General features: G+C 47.7%; 3 protein-coding genes, 1 non-coding gene and 2 pseudogenes across 23 annotated transcripts in view; 4 read left to right on the top strand and 2 right to left on the bottom strand.

Annotated features, from left to right (window-relative positions):
• Positions 1-7,688, top strand: part of LOC128300661 (uncharacterized) — a 61,834-nt gene extending 54,146 nt beyond the window's left edge. For all 16 annotated transcript variants that reach the window (XM_053036811.1, XM_053036810.1, XM_053036795.1 and 13 more), the window contains one exon: positions 46-7,688. In XM_053036811.1, the coding sequence (XP_052892771.1) occupies positions 46-5,356 (5,311 nt within the window). In that variant the 3' untranslated portion in view covers positions 5,357-7,688. The remainder of the gene's footprint in view (positions 1-45) is intronic.
• A 1,158-nt stretch (positions 7,689-8,846) lies between these two features.
• On the top strand, positions 8,847-10,005 carry LOC128301690 (uncharacterized; annotated as a pseudogene).
• A 259-nt stretch (positions 10,006-10,264) lies between these two features.
• LOC128301689 (uncharacterized) lies at positions 10,265-11,665 on the top strand. 3 transcript variants are annotated; one of them, XM_053038282.1, is made up of 3 exons: positions 10,265-10,650; positions 10,713-10,814; positions 10,900-11,665. In XM_053038282.1, the coding sequence occupies exons 1-3, from the start codon at positions 10,272-10,274 to the stop codon at positions 11,298-11,300; spliced, it is 882 nt and encodes a 293-aa protein (XP_052894242.1). In that variant the 5' UTR covers positions 10,265-10,271; the 3' UTR covers positions 11,301-11,665. The 3 variants fall into 3 exon arrangements, with proteins under 3 accessions (XP_052894242.1, XP_052894241.1, XP_052894240.1); XM_053038281.1 differs by having other exon boundaries at positions 10,897-11,665; XM_053038280.1 differs by having other exon boundaries at positions 10,894-11,665.
• A 1,008-nt stretch (positions 11,666-12,673) lies between these two features.
• On the bottom strand, positions 12,674-14,123 carry LOC128303766 (uncharacterized; annotated as a pseudogene).
• Positions 14,124-14,611: 488 nt separating this feature from the next.
• On the top strand, positions 14,612-14,805 carry LOC128306100 (U2 spliceosomal RNA). The gene has a single exon (XR_008287528.1). It is a non-coding gene; the product is annotated as a U2 spliceosomal RNA (small nuclear RNA).
• Positions 14,806-14,958: 153 nt separating this feature from the next.
• LOC128300778 (tRNA-dihydrouridine(16/17) synthase [NAD(P)(+)]-like) overlaps positions 14,959-16,511 on the bottom strand; it is a 104,278-nt gene continuing 102,725 nt past the window's right edge. For all 3 annotated transcript variants that reach the window (XM_053036969.1, XM_053036968.1, XM_053036970.1), the window contains 2 exons: positions 15,828-16,443; positions 14,959-15,745 (listed from right to left, as the gene is read on the bottom strand). In XM_053036969.1, coding sequence (XP_052892929.1) covers positions 15,515-15,745; positions 15,828-16,443 — 847 coding nt within the window. In that variant the 3' untranslated portion in view covers positions 14,959-15,514. The remainder of the gene's footprint in view (positions 15,746-15,827; positions 16,444-16,511) is intronic.

Below are 16,511 nucleotides of genomic sequence, written 5' to 3'. Positions count from 1 at the left end.
ATGGTGTAAAACATAAATAAGAAAAAACTCATTCTAATTTTATAGCTATAGTCTGCCCAAAGTGAACATTGCTGATATGATCAAAAGCAGTAGTGGAATGGGAGGAAGCGGTGGTGGTCCAATGGATCTTAGCGAGGTGCAGGACTTTTCGATCGGGAAGAACAAAAAATCGTCCAACAATCAGCTCCCCAGCGGAATCAGCATTACGAGCGCTAGTGTACCGGCATCTAGCATGATGCTGGGCCACCAGCATCAGCAATCACCCTCGGCTGCAGTGGCTGCTGCAGCTGCTGCCGGCAAGGGAAAGTTGAACGACATGTTGTCCAAACTGATGAAGAAGAACAATGTCAGCGTACCGATCGAAGAACCTCCGCTCGGTAAGGAGAAGAAGCGACGAAAGCTGGACGAGATTGTGCTTGGTCTTTCGGCAGCCAAGGAGCATAAAACGATTTTCGGCGATCCGACCCCGCCCGGTGGAAGCTTTTCCGGCAGTTCTATGAAAAAGCCGCAAATACCACCATCGGTTTCGGTGACGCCTGCGAGTGCACCGACGTCCGTCAGCCAACAGCCACCGCAGAAACCTTTCACCATCACCGTTACGAGTGTTCCGGGCAATCCGAAAGGCAGCCAGGGATCATCCGGCGTCGGTGGTGGTTCATCGACGAGCAGTGGAAGTAACGCGGCGGTGGCAGCAGCGAGCATGCAAGCTGCTCTGCAAGGCCTGTCCGGTATGAGTGGAGGGATGTCGACGAAGGATAGCCTTAACGCACTGTTTGCCCAGGCGGCGCAGGTCGAACAACAGTCATTCCTGAAACAGCAGCAGAAGCTAATTCAATCGTTACCAGCTAACTCGCCGCAGCGCAAAGCGTACGAAGCTATGTTCGCTGAAATGAAGCAGGCAGCTGAATTAAGTTCGAAGCTGGGCCAGTACGGCAGTGCACACGATGCCAAGGTAAACAAATGGCTAGCAGAACAAACGGCCGCTCTGACCGAGCAAGCGATGGGTATGGATTACCTTTCGCGGTCTCGCTCGAGGGGTGGAGGCAGTTCATCGGCACAAAATTCACCACAGGGAGGCGGTGGATCGAGTTCTCGTTCGACACGAGGCTCCGCCAATAGTCTTCAACAACAGCAACAACAACAGCAGCAACACCATCACCAGCAACAACAACAACAGCAGCAACAGGCTGACAGCAATCCGATGGCGTTCAATTGGAAGAACTTGACTGGTGACGAGTACGTTGCCGTAATAAATAAGATCAATGGCAAACGGTTGACAGGTAATAAGGCCCCTCAATTGAAGCGGCTAACGCAATGGTTGGCTGACAATCCGGCGTACGAGATTGATCCAAAATGGGCCGAATCCATAACGTTACCCGGTGGGCCAGCGACAATGTCGTCATCGAAGGGTACTGACGGTGGTTCCACATCAAAGCAAATACGGGCAGCAAATGCAGCTGCGGCCGCTGCCGCAAACCAGTACGGTTCGTCAGGCGCTGGAGGCGGTCAACAGTCGTCCTCCGGTTCTGCGTCGTCGTCATCGTCGAAGAAACACTCCCAGAGTAGTAATAATGCCGCGGCGGCCGCTGCCGCTGCTGCTGCGAGCATGCAATTTCCGGGTCTGGCCGGATTGAACGCCAATCTGCTCTCCAGCATTCCCGGTTTGGGTAGCTTCGATCCAAAGAACAACCCTCTCCTAATGCCATTCGGTGGCATGCCGGGTCTAGCCGGGCTCGGTGGGCTCGGTAATTTGGGCAACATGAATCTCTTCTCGAATCTGGCGGGACTAGGTGGGTTGTCTGGTGCAGGCGGTGGAATGGACGCACAAAGTCTTGCCGCCATGATGGCTGCTGCCGGTCTAGATCCAACCGCGGCTCTCGGTGCCGCAGCAGCAGCAGCCGCTGCCGCTGGAGGTGGTACTCCAACTAAGAGTGGAAACACTGGTAGCAAATCCCGCGGCAAATCATCGGCGTCACAGTCGTCGGCAGTTAATGATGGTGCCGGGACCTCTTCTTCAAGCGTTTCCGGACAGCAAGGAAGTGGATCGTCCTCGAAAAACCAGCAGCAACAAGCGGCCGCTGCGGCGGCTGCTGCAGCTGCTGCGGCCAACAGTCAGTTCCCATTCTTCTTCCCCAATCCGAGTTTGCTGTACACTCCGCTTGGGTTGGGAGGTCTGAATCCGTATGGACTTCCTGGTGTAAGTGGTAGCAGTACAGGCACGTCCTCCTCAACTACTACCTCCAGGCAGTCGCAATCGAGCAAGCAAAATTCTCGCGGTGGTGGTATGGGATCCGGTGGAAGTTCCTCTCAGTCGGCGTCCTCGCCCGGTGGCAGTGGGAAGGGCCGTGGCTCCAGTTTAAGTCAGCAGCAACAACAACAACAGCAAGCAGCGGCGGTAGCAGCCGTACATCAGCAAGCTGCCCGTGAAGCCGCACAACTTCAGCAGCTATTGCTACCGCACGACACACACCTGCTCGAATCGCTCACAAGGTCTGCCGGTTTGGACATATCAGCCGCAGCGGCAGCAGCTGCTGCGGCCGCAGCAGGACAGGGCAGCGGATCTACCAGCAGCGGCGGTCGTGGTGGAGGTTCATCAAGCGCCTCAGAAAAACAGCGGGCCCGGGAGAGCGCGGCAGCACAGCAAGCCAACAAGCAGGCACTGGAGAAGTTAGAACGCGAACGACGTAAGATCCTGGAAACGCTTACGGCAGGTGGGTTCCCGGCAGACTTGGCGGCAATGCAGGCAGCATTTAGTGCCACCAGCAAAATGCCCTCCTCGTCACACTCGTCCTCATCGTCATCGAAGGGAAGTGGTAGCAGCAGTTCGGCATCTGCCTCGGCACAAGCAGCAGCTGCTGCAGCGGCGATGGCAGCTATGTCATCTAAGGACATGCAGCTACCAATACCGCCCGAGTTCAGCCAGGCGCTGTTTGCGGGTATGGCCGCGCACGCCCTGTCTGCATCGGCCGGTGGTAGTAGTGGAGTAGGATCTAGTGGATCGGGCGGCGGTCGATCGTCCTCGCCATCGTCAGCCAAGAAGGCACGCGAACACCAAGACCTGAAGGATGCGTTCGAGCAGCTGAGCAAGAACCCGATCGAGCTGCTCGCTCGCAGCCTAGGCGTAGGTCCAGCAATCTCGCTCATCCCGACCTCGTCATCGTCTTCCTCGCCAAGTCAGTCAGTTTCGGAATCGAAACGAGCGCGACAGGAAGCTGCCCAACTGCAACATCATCTGGCTAAGCTTGACGCAAAAGCACTCCTGATGGGAACGGGTGCACAGGATGAGATGAAATCATCGTCATCACGATCGAGCCGCTCTAGTGCCGCAGCTTCCGGTTCGGCATCGGAATCATCGGCCGCAGCTCTGTTAGGTTTGGATAAGGTCACGCTAACACCGGTAGCAGCTGCCAGCATCGCTGCATCGCTGCCGTCGCAAACAACCATCTCCTTAGCGCCTTCTCCACTGCCCGGTGCAGGATCGTCCTCTTCGCTAAACCTTAGCTCCAAGAGTCCCGCACTGTCGAACTCGTCGTCATCGTCCAGTACTGGCATGTTGGAACAGCGGGAGCGAGAGCGCGACCATCATCATCGCGAACGTGAAAGGGAAAGGGAACGGGAGCGAGAACGAGAACGAAGCGAACGCCATGAGCGTCACGAGCGCGATCGGCTGGAGCGACTTGAGCGACGAGAAAGGGACGAACGTGCTGTGGCAGCGGCTGCCGCCGCTATGGCAGCAGAACGGTTAGAACGTACCGCGGAACGAAGCTTACGATCGTCGGTGGAAAGTAGCATCGCCGCAGATCTCAGTCGTGCCGCTGCGGCTGGTCTATCCGTCTCGTTAACGAATCCACCGGGAGGTGCTGGTGGAAGCACATTATCCGCGGGCAACAGTAACAGCCTGCTAGGCACAACGTTATCGTTGTCGGCACTAGCAGGAGGAAACCCACAGAATTTAACTTCTGGTAGCGGATCGACGGGCACATCCAGCTCTACGAGTGCTGCAGCAGCGTTAGCAGTTGCAACATCAACGGTGGAAGGTGGAAGCGGTGCTCCAATTAAGGGAGGTAATGGTGGTGGTTCTGGCGGAGGCAATCATGATATGGACCTAGAGGATTTGATTGCTCCATCCAAACTGTCGAAATCAAGCGGTGGTGTGTTGAATGACGAGGAGGTAGATCCACAGAAACAGATAATGTTGCTGAAGCAAAAACAGAAGCTGCTCCAGCAGGAACACCTGAAGAAGGTGCACGAAGCCCAGGAGGCGCAGCGCTTGATAGAACAGCAACGAATTTTGGCGTCAGCTGCAGCAGCAGCAGCCGCAGTTGCTGAACAGAAGCAAAAACACCATCAGCCACCAGAGCACAACAGCAGTGCAAGTGACGTTGGGGAAGAACCTTCGGACCATACGGCATCGTCTGTCCATGGTAAGGAAGACGAAGACAGAGGACTGACTATGATGGACCGTCACGCATCAGTCAAACGGCGTCGTGAGGAAAGTCACGACATGACGGACGATGTAGATAAGGCAATGGACAGGACGTCGATTCCTGCGGATCACCAACGGCACGAAATGGATCTGAGTCATGACGATTTGACAAAACGGGTGCGCAATGAAAGGCCGCCTTCCAGTGCTAGCAACATGGCAGATCATGCTCGATCCGATGCGGCAGGAGGATCGTACGAGGATCACGAAATGATGATGATGGGAGGCGGCGACAAGTCAACGGCGGGTACTTCCGAATCCGACCACGAAGCATCCGGTATCGGTGGTGGTTCTTCGCATCATCAGGATGACGATCGCCGACGCACATCACGTCGCCATCAATCCGTACACCACAACCAGTTGCTAGACGGTGGAGCCATATCCGGCGCAGAAGATGAAGCGAATCGTTCGGAATCGGAAAAATCCATCCCCGAAACGGCACCATTAGCATCGTCGGCACGCAAATCTACCCGGTCCAGTACGGACGCGGCTAATTCCAGCGGATGTGAATCCAGTGCACCGTTATCATTGGCAGGCGGTTCGTCCTCCTCCGCACTGGCGGCATCAGCCAACACTCCATCTGGTGGGGGTGCCGGTCGAAGAACGACGCGCAGTAAACGACCCCGAAGTGGTGAGGATCTGGAATCGGCGCTCGGAGTACCGGAGCGGAAGCGAGAACTGCGATCCAGTGCAGGACGGCAGGCAGCCGCAGCCGCCGCACGGATGGCAGCGGAAGCGAAAGCGGCCGCGGCAGCGGCAGCTGCAGCAGCAGCGGGCGGTACGTTCTCGGACAGTAGCACTGGTTCGCTAAATCTTTCCGGTGGCGGGGGCAAGGACCAGCACGACTCGGATAAGGATGATCAACCGATTTGACTAAAAATGAATAAATGACGCTTATAAATGTAGTGTAGAGCCCGGGTAGAGATAACATGTGTGTAGGTTGAGGAGACACAAGAGGATACAGTGAATGTTGTGTTGTAGTAAGTAGCAAAAGGAACTCTCGTACCTCTTGTTCATATAGAGGGAGAGAAGAGGGAGCGACAGATAGTAAGGAAGCGCGATGCGAGAGATAAGTTATAGCTGTAGAAACTAATGTACTAAGCAAACAGCAGTGGACGGTCACGAGGTACTGATATTACACAAAACAAGGCCAAGACACAGCAGCATGCCCAACAAATGTGTCGTACGTTAGGTGGCGGGACTCAGTTACGCGATTTATAGCACACCGTATTCGTCGGTGTGTTAAAAACGTACTCTTTAAACACACCCCGGACTGTGTGTGTGTGTGTGTTGTCGATAGGATTTTGCTTGTGTATGAGTGTTTGAGTGTCAACCGTTTGACGCTACTGCCGCACGCTCCTTCCATTTTGTGGGCGGAAGGATCTGTGGAATTAACAAGTGTAGAGACTTGTACAGGAAGTGGGTAACGTACACGAACGCTTATTTATGCTCCAGCAAATGACAGTCCGGGCGGTTTATAGTGAAGTTGCATTTTCCGTAGTGTTGTGCAACTCCTGCTTGTGGGATGCCGTTCCTCTGTTATTCGTGACGGACCATAGATGAAGGGTGTGCTAGAATGTTCTAAGAACTTGCTCACTAAGCTTCGAGAGGCGAGATATATATGCGAACGGACGAGTGCGTAAAGAGAGAATTGTTGACATTGAAACACACATGCTCTATGTCCCGCACCAGCAACACAATCATTGCAGAGAGAAGGTTTTGAACGACGACGCACACACAGTGCAGATTATTCGGAAGTCTACTAAAAAAACAGAGTGTGTAAGTTGGTGGGAAGAAGATAATAGAATAACAATTTAATTCTCAACCTTTAAAACATCGTTGTGTGCGTAAAGAGGAAACACCGGGCGTGTGAATTCGTTTACAAAACAAACCCGGCTAAATCAAAAGAAAATTTGTATAATACAAAAAAACCAACAAAAAACAGAAACAAGGCAACAGAAAAGATGCACAGGTACGGTCGTCGTTATGTACTAATCAAAGTAAGCTAGACTTTAGTAAACCATAGTAAAGCAAGAGGAGTGTGTGGACACGATGAAGTAAAGGACAGTCTGGTCTGTAAGATGAGGATAGATAAAAAAAAAACGAAGAAAAAGAGAAAAGAGCGGGAGAGAGAGAGAATTTCCATTAATGGAAGAGAAAAAAAGAAAAGCCACTTACGAATTCAACTCCCTGCCGTACAGAAAGTGGGGTTAGATATTTGTTTTCCACGATTTTTTACTTTTGGATCACGGCGAACAAGAACATACAAAACAATTTAAATAATACTTATAATTATTTATTTCTCACATTTATTCTGTTTTTAGACTCATTATTCAATTAGTGTTAGTGTAACAACTATTATATATCCTATGGTTGCCGTATGAGTGAACGATCGTGAGAATCGTGTTGGGTGTGGTTAGGAGGAAGAGGAAGAGAGAGGGTTGTGTGGAGAGGGAAGCAAATAGAGAATGGAAAGGTCAATCCATAAACAGTAGTACCCACTTAGACACACACATATACACTCTCTTACAAGTAAACATTATGGAAGATGGGGGGGAGGGAAGAAATCCCTTGATATCACCAAAGGATACTGAGGGTTTTCCCCTCCATCTCTGTTGCTGCTGCTGCTGTTGTTGCTACTGTTCGCTTACTTAGTAGGCGACTGGTGGTATAAATTGTGGTGGTTGTGTGGTGTTAAAGGGTGAGCAGGATGGGGGCCGTTCATTGTATATAGAATTACACATACCTGAGACACACTCTCTTTTGCCTCATCCTCAGTGTCCCTTGTCTGTGTGTACGTGGAAGAAAGATAGCTGGGAAGGAAGAGGAATTAAAAAGTAATAGGAAAAAAGAAATAAACAAACATGCAAACAGCACTTTACGAACGTTTTTATTAAGACTTAAAATCAGAAAAAACAAGCGAAAAGGTTAGAAGAAAATCAGGTGTTTGTGTGTACGTATTAGGTCTAAAACGAGAAAAAAAGTAAAGAAGAAAACCGAAAATAAGATCAAACAAGTAAACAAAAAGGGTAGCATTAAAGGAAGTAAAGCAAACCCTTAGGAAACGGATTTAAAAAGAGAAAACAAAAAAACACACATACAAGAAACATTTACACAAAAACGTAAAATAACAAACTTACTCTCTTTATGCAAATGGCGAAATAACAGACAAAGCAGTTCTCATCCCCCTATCCCCCCCCCCCCCCCTCCCAATTAAAAAAGAAACATGAGATAATAAGATAGAAGGGAATAGAGTTGTGGACAGAAAGGACACTACACCTGTGTGTGCGTGGATGACGGAATGGATGAGTATGACGATTGTTTGGTTTGAAGAAAGGTGATAATAAAATCAGATCGAAAATGTGATACAGGCTTTTTAGTCGTTGTTGATTTTTACGTTGCAGAAAGAAATTTTGCTACAATAAACACATTTCTTCAACTTTTCCAAACACATAATCAAACGACTCGAGGGACATTCCGCTTAAAACTGAGGCAAATTACTAGAAATAGCAACTGTCAAATTGGCACATCTTTGTTTTAGCAAAGGAGAATTAACAAAACAATTGAAACAAAAAGATACTTTTAGTAAAAATAACGAATAAGTTGGTTACGAAATGTGGCAATATATTATTATTGAATCTTTTTTTCTTTTTTTGTTTTGCTGATACCATGTACGTTTCCTCTCCTCTGTTTTGTGTGTTTATTTCTTGGACCAGCACGCTGGGGTGCTTTTAAGGTGCCTAACTCTCGCAACTTCTCGATCGCACATTAGAAACAAATAACTGTGAGACTATTCGTTATTTTCTTCCTGATTTTATTCTCATGTTTGTTAAGGAACAAAACAATTCACATGCCTCCTACAAATGTTTGCTGGGCTTGATTTTGTTTGATCTGCGTTTAAATGTATATCCTTCTTCTAATCATACCTTCGGGGCATCATGCTACCAGTAGGGATTGCTGGGATCTCCGATGCCAGGAAAGCATGTTTTTCAAGAGGTGACATGTGCAGCGTGAAATAAATTTGCCCATCACTATTGCATTGGATACTTTCAAACCCGTGAGAGCAATCGCTAGTGCAAGGAAGATGGATGAAACGGAAAGCATCCTTCATCTCTCGCTGAAACTTACCATCGACTGGTACAAAATTCCATACAAACCAGCTGTTTTCAGATTTCCGATACCAGGGAAGCATGTTTTTCAAGAGGTACCTGGTACCAGCCGAACAAGCACAGTTCACGCGCTTCCCGGTAGATGAAACGCATGAAATGTTGCAGAAAATGTTTCATGAAATGTTTCATACATGGCTTTTTATTGCATTAAGCATCGTTGATAATATTCTCTTTCAATTCGAAAAAAAAACATTTACTGTATTGCATTTCATGCAATTACAGTAGCTTCAATAGCATTATGTTGCGTTTGCGGCCCGATTTCATCATGAGGTGTTTTTATCTGTGCGTCATTTTACCGGCACTGCAGATGTCAAACGGTGCGCTGTTGACAGGAGAGCCTTACATCAGTGCGCTTGTTAGGTTTCGTGTACCGAAGCTTGACAGCTCGGGTCGTGTGTGCTTTCATTTTGTTTTTCCGGACAGGACGCCAAAAAGAGTGCGTCATTATTTATAATCAATCGAATAGAAAAGTGGTGTGTAACGCAGTGAAAATGTCCAAACGGAACGCTTGGTCACGGGGGGAAACACTCGAGCTGGTAGACATTCTGCGGACGTGCGGCATCCCGTTCCTGGACGGTACGATAAACAATCGGAAGGGCCAAATGTATCGCCAGATCGAGCACGAAATGCAGCGGCGCGGACTCACCACCAATCGCGACGCCCGGCAGATAGAGCGGAAAAACAAGTGGAAAAACCTCAAGTTTAGCTACGACCGGTACAAGCTGGAGGTGTCACAAGCCGTGTGAATTCTACAAGAAGCTGGAGGACCTGTTCACGGCGGTGGATCAGCGTCTTGGGAAGAATCCAACGGAAGAAACATTTGAGACGTACTACGGTAGGTTACACTGTACCCATTCAATACCATTCCATTGTGATAACAATGTTTCCAAGTTACAGAAGAAGAATTTGTTACTGACGAAACGCCGGAACTTGCGGCGGATGACGATGCGGTTGTAATTGAAGAGATTGTGTACGATTCACAGGATGCGCTTGAGTTTGGTAAGTGCGAAGAAGCTACAGTGAGTTACGCCAGTAAAACAAATCTTATTAATTATTCTTTATTGCCACTACACCTTAGCAGAAGAAGCCGCAGCAGCTGCCAGCAGTTCCAAAGGACAGCAACAATCGTCCGCACAACCACCCGCACCAGCACCACCTCCACCACCACCCACTCAGAAGCGGAAAAAGCTAACGGTGGAAAATATGGACGGCCTGTTGGTAACGATCTGCGCACTGCAGAGGGACCACAACGATTACTTTAACCGCTGTCAAATGGAATTCATCGAGAATGAGTTCGAATCGTTCCGGGAGAAGGAGAAGGAACATCTGCTACAACTCAAACTCGAGCAGTAGCTTTAATAGCATTATGTTGCGTTTGCGGCCCGATTTCATCATGAGGTGTTTTTATCTGTGCGTCATTTTACCGGCACTGCAGATGTCAAACGGTGCGCTGTTGACAGGAGAGCCTTACATCAGTGCGCTTGTTAGGTTTCGTGTACCGAAGCTTGACAGCTCGGGTCGTGTGTGCTTTCATTTTGTTTTTCCGGACAGGACGCCAAAAAGAGTGCGTCATTATTTATAATCAATCGAATAGAAAAGTGGTGTGTAACGCAGTGAAAATGTCCAAACGGAACGCTTGGTCACGGGGGGAAACACTCGAGCTGGTAGACATTCTGCGGACGTGCTGCATCCCCTTCCTGGACGGTACGATAAACAATCGGAAGGGCCAAATGTATCGCCAGATCGAGCACGAAATGCAGCGGCGCGGACTCACCACCAATCGCGACGCCCGGCAGATAGAGCACAAGTGGAAAAACCTCAAGTTTAGCTACGAGCGGTACAAGCTGGAGGTGTCACAGCGTAGAAATAACGACACCAAAGCGTGGCTACCGGAACTGAAGCCGTGTGAATTCTACAAGGAGCTGGAGGATCTGTTCACGGCGGTGGATCAACGACTTGGGAAGAATCCAACGGAAGAAACATTTGAGACGTACTACGGTAGGTTACACTGTACCCATTCAATACCATTCCATTGTGATAACAATGTTTCCAAGTTACAGAAGAAGAATTTGTTACTGACGAAACGCCGGAACTTGCGGCGGATGACGATGCGGTTGTAATTGAAGAGATTGTGTACGATTCACAGGATGCGCTTGAGTTTGGTAAGTGCGAAGAAGCGACAGTGAGTTACGCCAGTAAAACAAATCTTATTAATTATTCTTTATTCCCGCTACACCTTAGCAGAAGAAGCCGCAGCAGCTGCCAGCAGTTCCAAAGGACAGCAACAATCGTCCGCACAACCACCCGCACCAGCACCACCTCCACCACCACCCACTCAGAAGCGGAAGAAGCTAACGGTGGAAAATATGGACGGCCTGTTGGTAACGATCTGCGCACTACAGAGGGACCACAACGATTACTTTAACCGCTGTCAAATGGAATTCATCGAGAATGAGTTCGAATCGTTCCGGGAGAAGGAGAAGGAACATCTGCTACAACTCAAACTCGAGCTGGAGGTATTGAAGCAGAAGTTTTTGGCTCGAATACAGAAGATTGCTAGCGGTGATGGAACGGTGGATACGGGCGGTGATGAACCGGTTGCAAGCGAATCGAAACGACGCCGGGTTGCTGTTGCTAGACGAAAATAGGCTAAAGTGTTTTGTTAGTTGCTAGTGGTAACCGTTCGAACAACCAGAGATTGTAATGAAAGTTTGGTCCAAGTAGTCGCACCAAGCTGTCAACGCCGTGTGTGCTGTATGGATAAACAATCACCATCCCCTAACTACGCAGGCTTAAACAGGTTGAGAGCTTACCCGGATGCTTATAGATTATGTTTAACGTGCAAATTGTATGCATAAATCGAAAGAAATTCCCTAGATGTCGGGAAGCGGTGTCTCAAAAAGCTTGTTGAGAAAAACAATTACAAAACGATTGATCGGAACGGATGTTCGAACCGGCACGAAGGGGCCCTTCAGGTGAACTATTTGGAAATTAACGAAAAATCTTAATTATGTTTGGAAACAAGTTTGAAAATACATTTCAACGATAAAATAATACTCCCTAAGCATTACTCAACGTTTGGCCAGCAAAAATAACACGGTGCTATTATCGGCACTTCGATCCGACGGAAATTTCCGAAAATCGAAAATCCCGAAAATCGAAAAAGTAACAGGAGCGAAGAACACGCACGGAGGTAACATTTCATAAATTTTCATATCATTTTCAGCATGTTTATACCCGTGATCGAACACTTCGATCGGATGGAAATTTTATCGCAAAAATCGAAAAAGTAACAGGAGCGAAGGACACGCATGGAGGTAACATTTCATTAATTTTCAAACCAACTGGTTTTCTGTTTTCAGATTTCCGTTACCAGGGGAGCATGGTTTTCAAGAGGTGACACCTGGTACCAGCCGAGCATGAAATTTTCATCAAATGTTTCATGAAAAGTTTCATGAAATATTTCATGAAAAGTTTCATGAAATTTTCGTGAAATTTTTCATGAAAAGTTTCATGAAATATTTCATGAAAAGTTTCATGAAATATTTCATGAAAAGTTTCATGAAATTTTCGTGAAATTTTTCATGAAAAGTTTCATGAAACTTTTCATGAAATATTTCATGAAACTTTTCATGAAATATTTGATGAAAATTTCATGCTCGGCTGGTACCAGGTGTAACCTCTTGAAAACCATGCTCCCCTGGTAACGGAAATCTGAAAACCAGTTGGTTTGAAAATTAATGAAATGTTACCTCCATGCGTGTCCTTCGCTCCTGTTACTTTTTCGATTTTTGCGATAAAATTTCCATCCGATCGAAGTGTTCGATCACGGGTATAAACATGCTGAAAATGATATGAAAATTTATGAAATGTTACCTCCGTGCGTGTTCTTCGCTCCTGTTACTTTTTCGATTTTCGGGATTTTCGATTTTCGGAAATTTCCGTCGGATCGAAGTGCCGATAATAGCACCGTGTTATTTTTGCTGGCCAAACGTTGAGTAATGCTTAGGGAGTATTGTTTTATCGTTGAAATGTATTTTCAAACTTGTTTTCAAACATAATTAAGGTTTTTCGTTAATTTCCAAATAGTTCACCTGAAGGGCCCCTTCGTGCCGGTTCGAACATCTGTCCCGATCAATCGTTTTGTAATTGTTTTTCTCAACAAGCTTTTTGAGACACCGCTTCCCGACATCTAGGGAATTTCTTTCGATTTATGCATACAATTTGCACCTTAAACATAACCTATACGCATCCGGGTAAGCTCTCAACCTGTTTAAGCCTGCGTAGTTAGGGGATGGTGATTGTTTATCCATACAGCACACACGGCGTTGACAGCTTGGTGCGACTACTTGGACCAAACTTTCATTACAATCTCTGGTTGTTCGAACGGTTACCACTAGCAACTAACAAAACACTTTAGCCTATTTTCGTCTAGCAACAGCAACCCGGCGTCGTTTCGATTCGCTTGCAACCGGTTCATCACCGCCCGTATCCACCGTTCCATCACCGCTAGCAATCTTCTGTATTCGAGCCAAAAACTTCTGCTTCAATACCTCCAGCTCGAGTTTGAGTTGTAGCAGAGTTCCTTCTCCTTCTCCCGGAACGATTCGAACTCATTCTCGATGAATTCCATTTGACAGCGGTTAAAGTAATCGTTGTGGTCCCTCTGCAGTGCGCAGATCGTTACCAACAGGCCGTCCATATTTTCCACCGTTAGCTTTTTCCGCTTCTGAGTGGGTGGTGGTGGAGGTGGTGCTGGTGCGGGTGGTTGTGCGGACGATTGTTGCTGTCCTTTGGAACTGCTGGCAGCTGCTGCGGCTTCTTCTGCTAAGGTGTAGCGGGAATAAAGAATAATTAATAAGATTTGTTTTACTGGCGTAACTCACTGTCGCTTCTTCGCACTTACCGAACTCAAGCGCATCCTGTGAATCGTACACAATCTCTTCAATTACAACCGCATCGTCATCCGCCGCAAGTTCCTGCGTTTCGTCAGTAACAAATTCTTCTTCTGTAACTTGGAAACATTGTTATCACAATGGAATGGTATTGAATGGGTACAGTGTAACCTACCGTAGTACGTCTCAAATGTTTCTTCCGTTGGATTCTTCCCAAGACGCTGATCCACCGCCGTGAACAGGTCCACCAGCTTCTTGTAGAATTCACACGACTTGTGACACCTTCAGCTTGTACCGGTCGTAGCTAAACTTGAGGTTTTTCCACTGGTGCTCTATCTGCCGGGCGTCGCGATTGGTGGTGCGTCCGCGCCGCTGCATTTCGTGCTCGATCTGGCGATACATTTGGCCCTTCCGATTGTTTATCGTACCGTCCAGGAAGGGGATGCAGCACGTCCGCAGAATGTCTACCAGCTCGAGTGTTTCCCCCCGTGACCAAGCGTTCCGTTTGGACATTTTCACTGCGTTACACACCACTTTTCTATTCGATTGATTATAAATAATGACGCACTCTTTTTGGCGTCCTGTCCGGAAAAACAAAATGAAAGCACACACGACCCGAGCTATCAAGCTTCGGTACACGAAACCTAACAAGCGCACTGATGTAAGGCTCTCCTGTCAACAGCGCACCGTTTGACATCTGCAGTGCCGGTAAAATGACGCACAGATAAAAACACCTCATGATGAAATCGGGCCGCAAACGCAACATAATGCTATTGAAGCTACTGTAATTGCATGAAATGCAATACAGTAAATGTTTTTTTTTTTCGAATTGAAAGAGAATATTATCAACGATGCTTAGTGCAATAAAGAGCCCCATCGAAAGGACAGACGGCAGGTCGCGTACCAAAATATGCAGTTAGCACACGCCTGCTTTGTATCGTTCGGCGGTGAGTCCGTTGGTAAAACAAGCACGAGCAACATAACCTGTGCGTGTGCGTGCTGTGCATCACTAGCGGAGCAGTGCGTGTTCGGGTGGGGTGGCCGGCCGAGCGTGCGTTCAGGTTATCGCTTCTCGGCCTAAAGGCTAAGATCAAAGTGTAGTATCTGTTCTTATCAGCTTAACATCTGATAGATCTCCCATCGGGAGACAACAAATGTTAAACTGATTTTTTGCAATGGGAAGATAGTCCGAGGCTTGCCTCACTTCTTCCGCGGGTCGGCCCGGTATTGCAGTACCGCCGGGAATGGCCCACATTATCCTTACTAAACTAACGGTTGAAGTAAAATGTATCTTTCCTCTTATATTCGGTAAACTCCGAAATGCCGCGCATTCTGACGACGGATGGGAAATGTCAAAATTAATATAATTTACATTCCACTCATCCCTGACGAAATACTTCCAAATTTTCCTTACTTTTTACCCACAATGGCCCTTTTTTAGAAAGTCAAAATCGACAATATTTGAAAGCATCCTGTACATCATATAAAGCGAATGGCAAATTTTCTCCCAATACGCTATCAAACGCGATCGGATGAATCGCCCCAAACATGTCGAACATTCTGTTGACACATTCACAAACTTCATACAAACATGTTATGTTTAACATAGAATCCCTATTCGATTACAACCTGGATCATTAACTTGCTCTGTGAGTGTGCCAGAGATGTAAAAGAGATCCTTTGATTGACAAATATCTCTGCATCAGACACAAAATGACGATTCTTGTTGAAATAAACGCCTTGTTTGGTCTTAACTCCAGTTCTATGATCGTTCTTTCAACAAGTTCAACACTCCAACTTTTCACATACACAGAGCAATATCATTCGTTGTGGCATCTGCGCAATGGATTACGCACGTACTCCAGAGAGAAATGCATTTGCCCGTTAACAAATAACCAGGCCTCGTTTTTCACTTAACAACAAAGGTGTACTTTTTTACGTCCGAATGATTGGTGCGTGTGTTCCGATCAGCTTCGCTCGTCGGAAACTTTATTGTCCGGTGTCATTTCTACGTTGCCAGGTCGTTGATCGACTGATGCGTTCCGCATTTCCTTTGCTGCCTGCTCAGCCAGAGTCAGTGCGATTGCTTTCTCACGCCTCGACTTGATGCGAATCTTGTGTCCAACGCAATCCCGATTCTCCCGGTAACATTTGCTTTTGCAACACGTCCGGCAAAGCTGATGTTCGCATTTCATACCCTAGAAATAGATTAAAAATGTATGCTTATTAGAGTTCCCAATTCGTTTCGCAATCGATGTGTGCCGTAGGGCAATTATTTACCATCGGGTTCGTACAATTCGGTGTCTCATTCTTGCACAGCTCATCAAATCGACGCCTCCGCCCGTTCGTGTCAGTAATGGAAATATTCATCCGGACAATTGCTTTCGAACCGTTCTCTTGCTGCAGTTCCTCTTCTGCTTCTACGTCGTCCTCTCCATCATCGGTAGCATTGTCCTGCGGAGCTGCACCACTGTTTAAGCTACGCTGCTGCGCACGGTTCTTGTTTTTCGGGCGACGTTGTACTCGACGCATCTTTTTCATGCGTTTGCGTGAAATTTCGTTGCCGTGTGTGTCGAAAAATTGACGCTTCTCACGGGTCGGATCGTTCGCTAGACGGTGTGCCTCTTCCAGCTTTTGCCGGTGCACTTCCGGTGGGGCACGCATGTACGGTTGACAGAGCCACGGTGGAAGGTGCAAATTATGATTCGGTGAGGTCGTTTGGGGTGCTTCACCTTCATCTGTTTCCTCGCCTTCATATTCACCCATCCACGGTCGCGTTCCTTCGTGGTACGGCAGATACTTTTGTTCAAGCTGGATTACGACGGAGCGGAATTCGGCCACCGAATGGCTTCCGGCAAGTTTCTCTCGTAGGACGGCATTCGACTTCAGGTGCATTCTGTTGAGGTGGATAGAAATGGGATTAGTATTATTTCTCTTGGCACTAGTAGTGAAAAGAACCATTAA

This window comes from Anopheles moucheti, chromosome 3 (assembly GCF_943734755.1).
Source record: "Anopheles moucheti chromosome 3, idAnoMoucSN_F20_07, whole genome shotgun sequence".
Classification (NCBI taxonomy): domain Eukaryota; kingdom Metazoa; phylum Arthropoda; class Insecta; order Diptera; family Culicidae; genus Anopheles; species Anopheles moucheti.
The sequence above is the reverse complement of the archived record's forward strand: the minus strand, read 5'-3'. Positions and strand labels throughout refer to the sequence as shown.

Bases quoted from the DNA above. Each gene is read 5' to 3' on its own strand.
- LOC128301689 (XM_053038280.1), top strand. From the start codon at position 10,272: ATGTCCAAACGGAACGCTTGGTCACGGGGGGAAACACTCGAGCTGGTA. The intron at 10,651-10,712 runs GTAGGTTACACT...TCCAAGTTACAG, and splicing joins AACATTTGAGACGTACTACG to AAGAAGAATTTGTTACTGAC. The intron at 10,815-10,893 runs GTAAGTGCGAAG...GCTACACCTTAG, and splicing joins ACAGGATGCGCTTGAGTTTG to CAGAAGAAGCCGCAGCAGCT.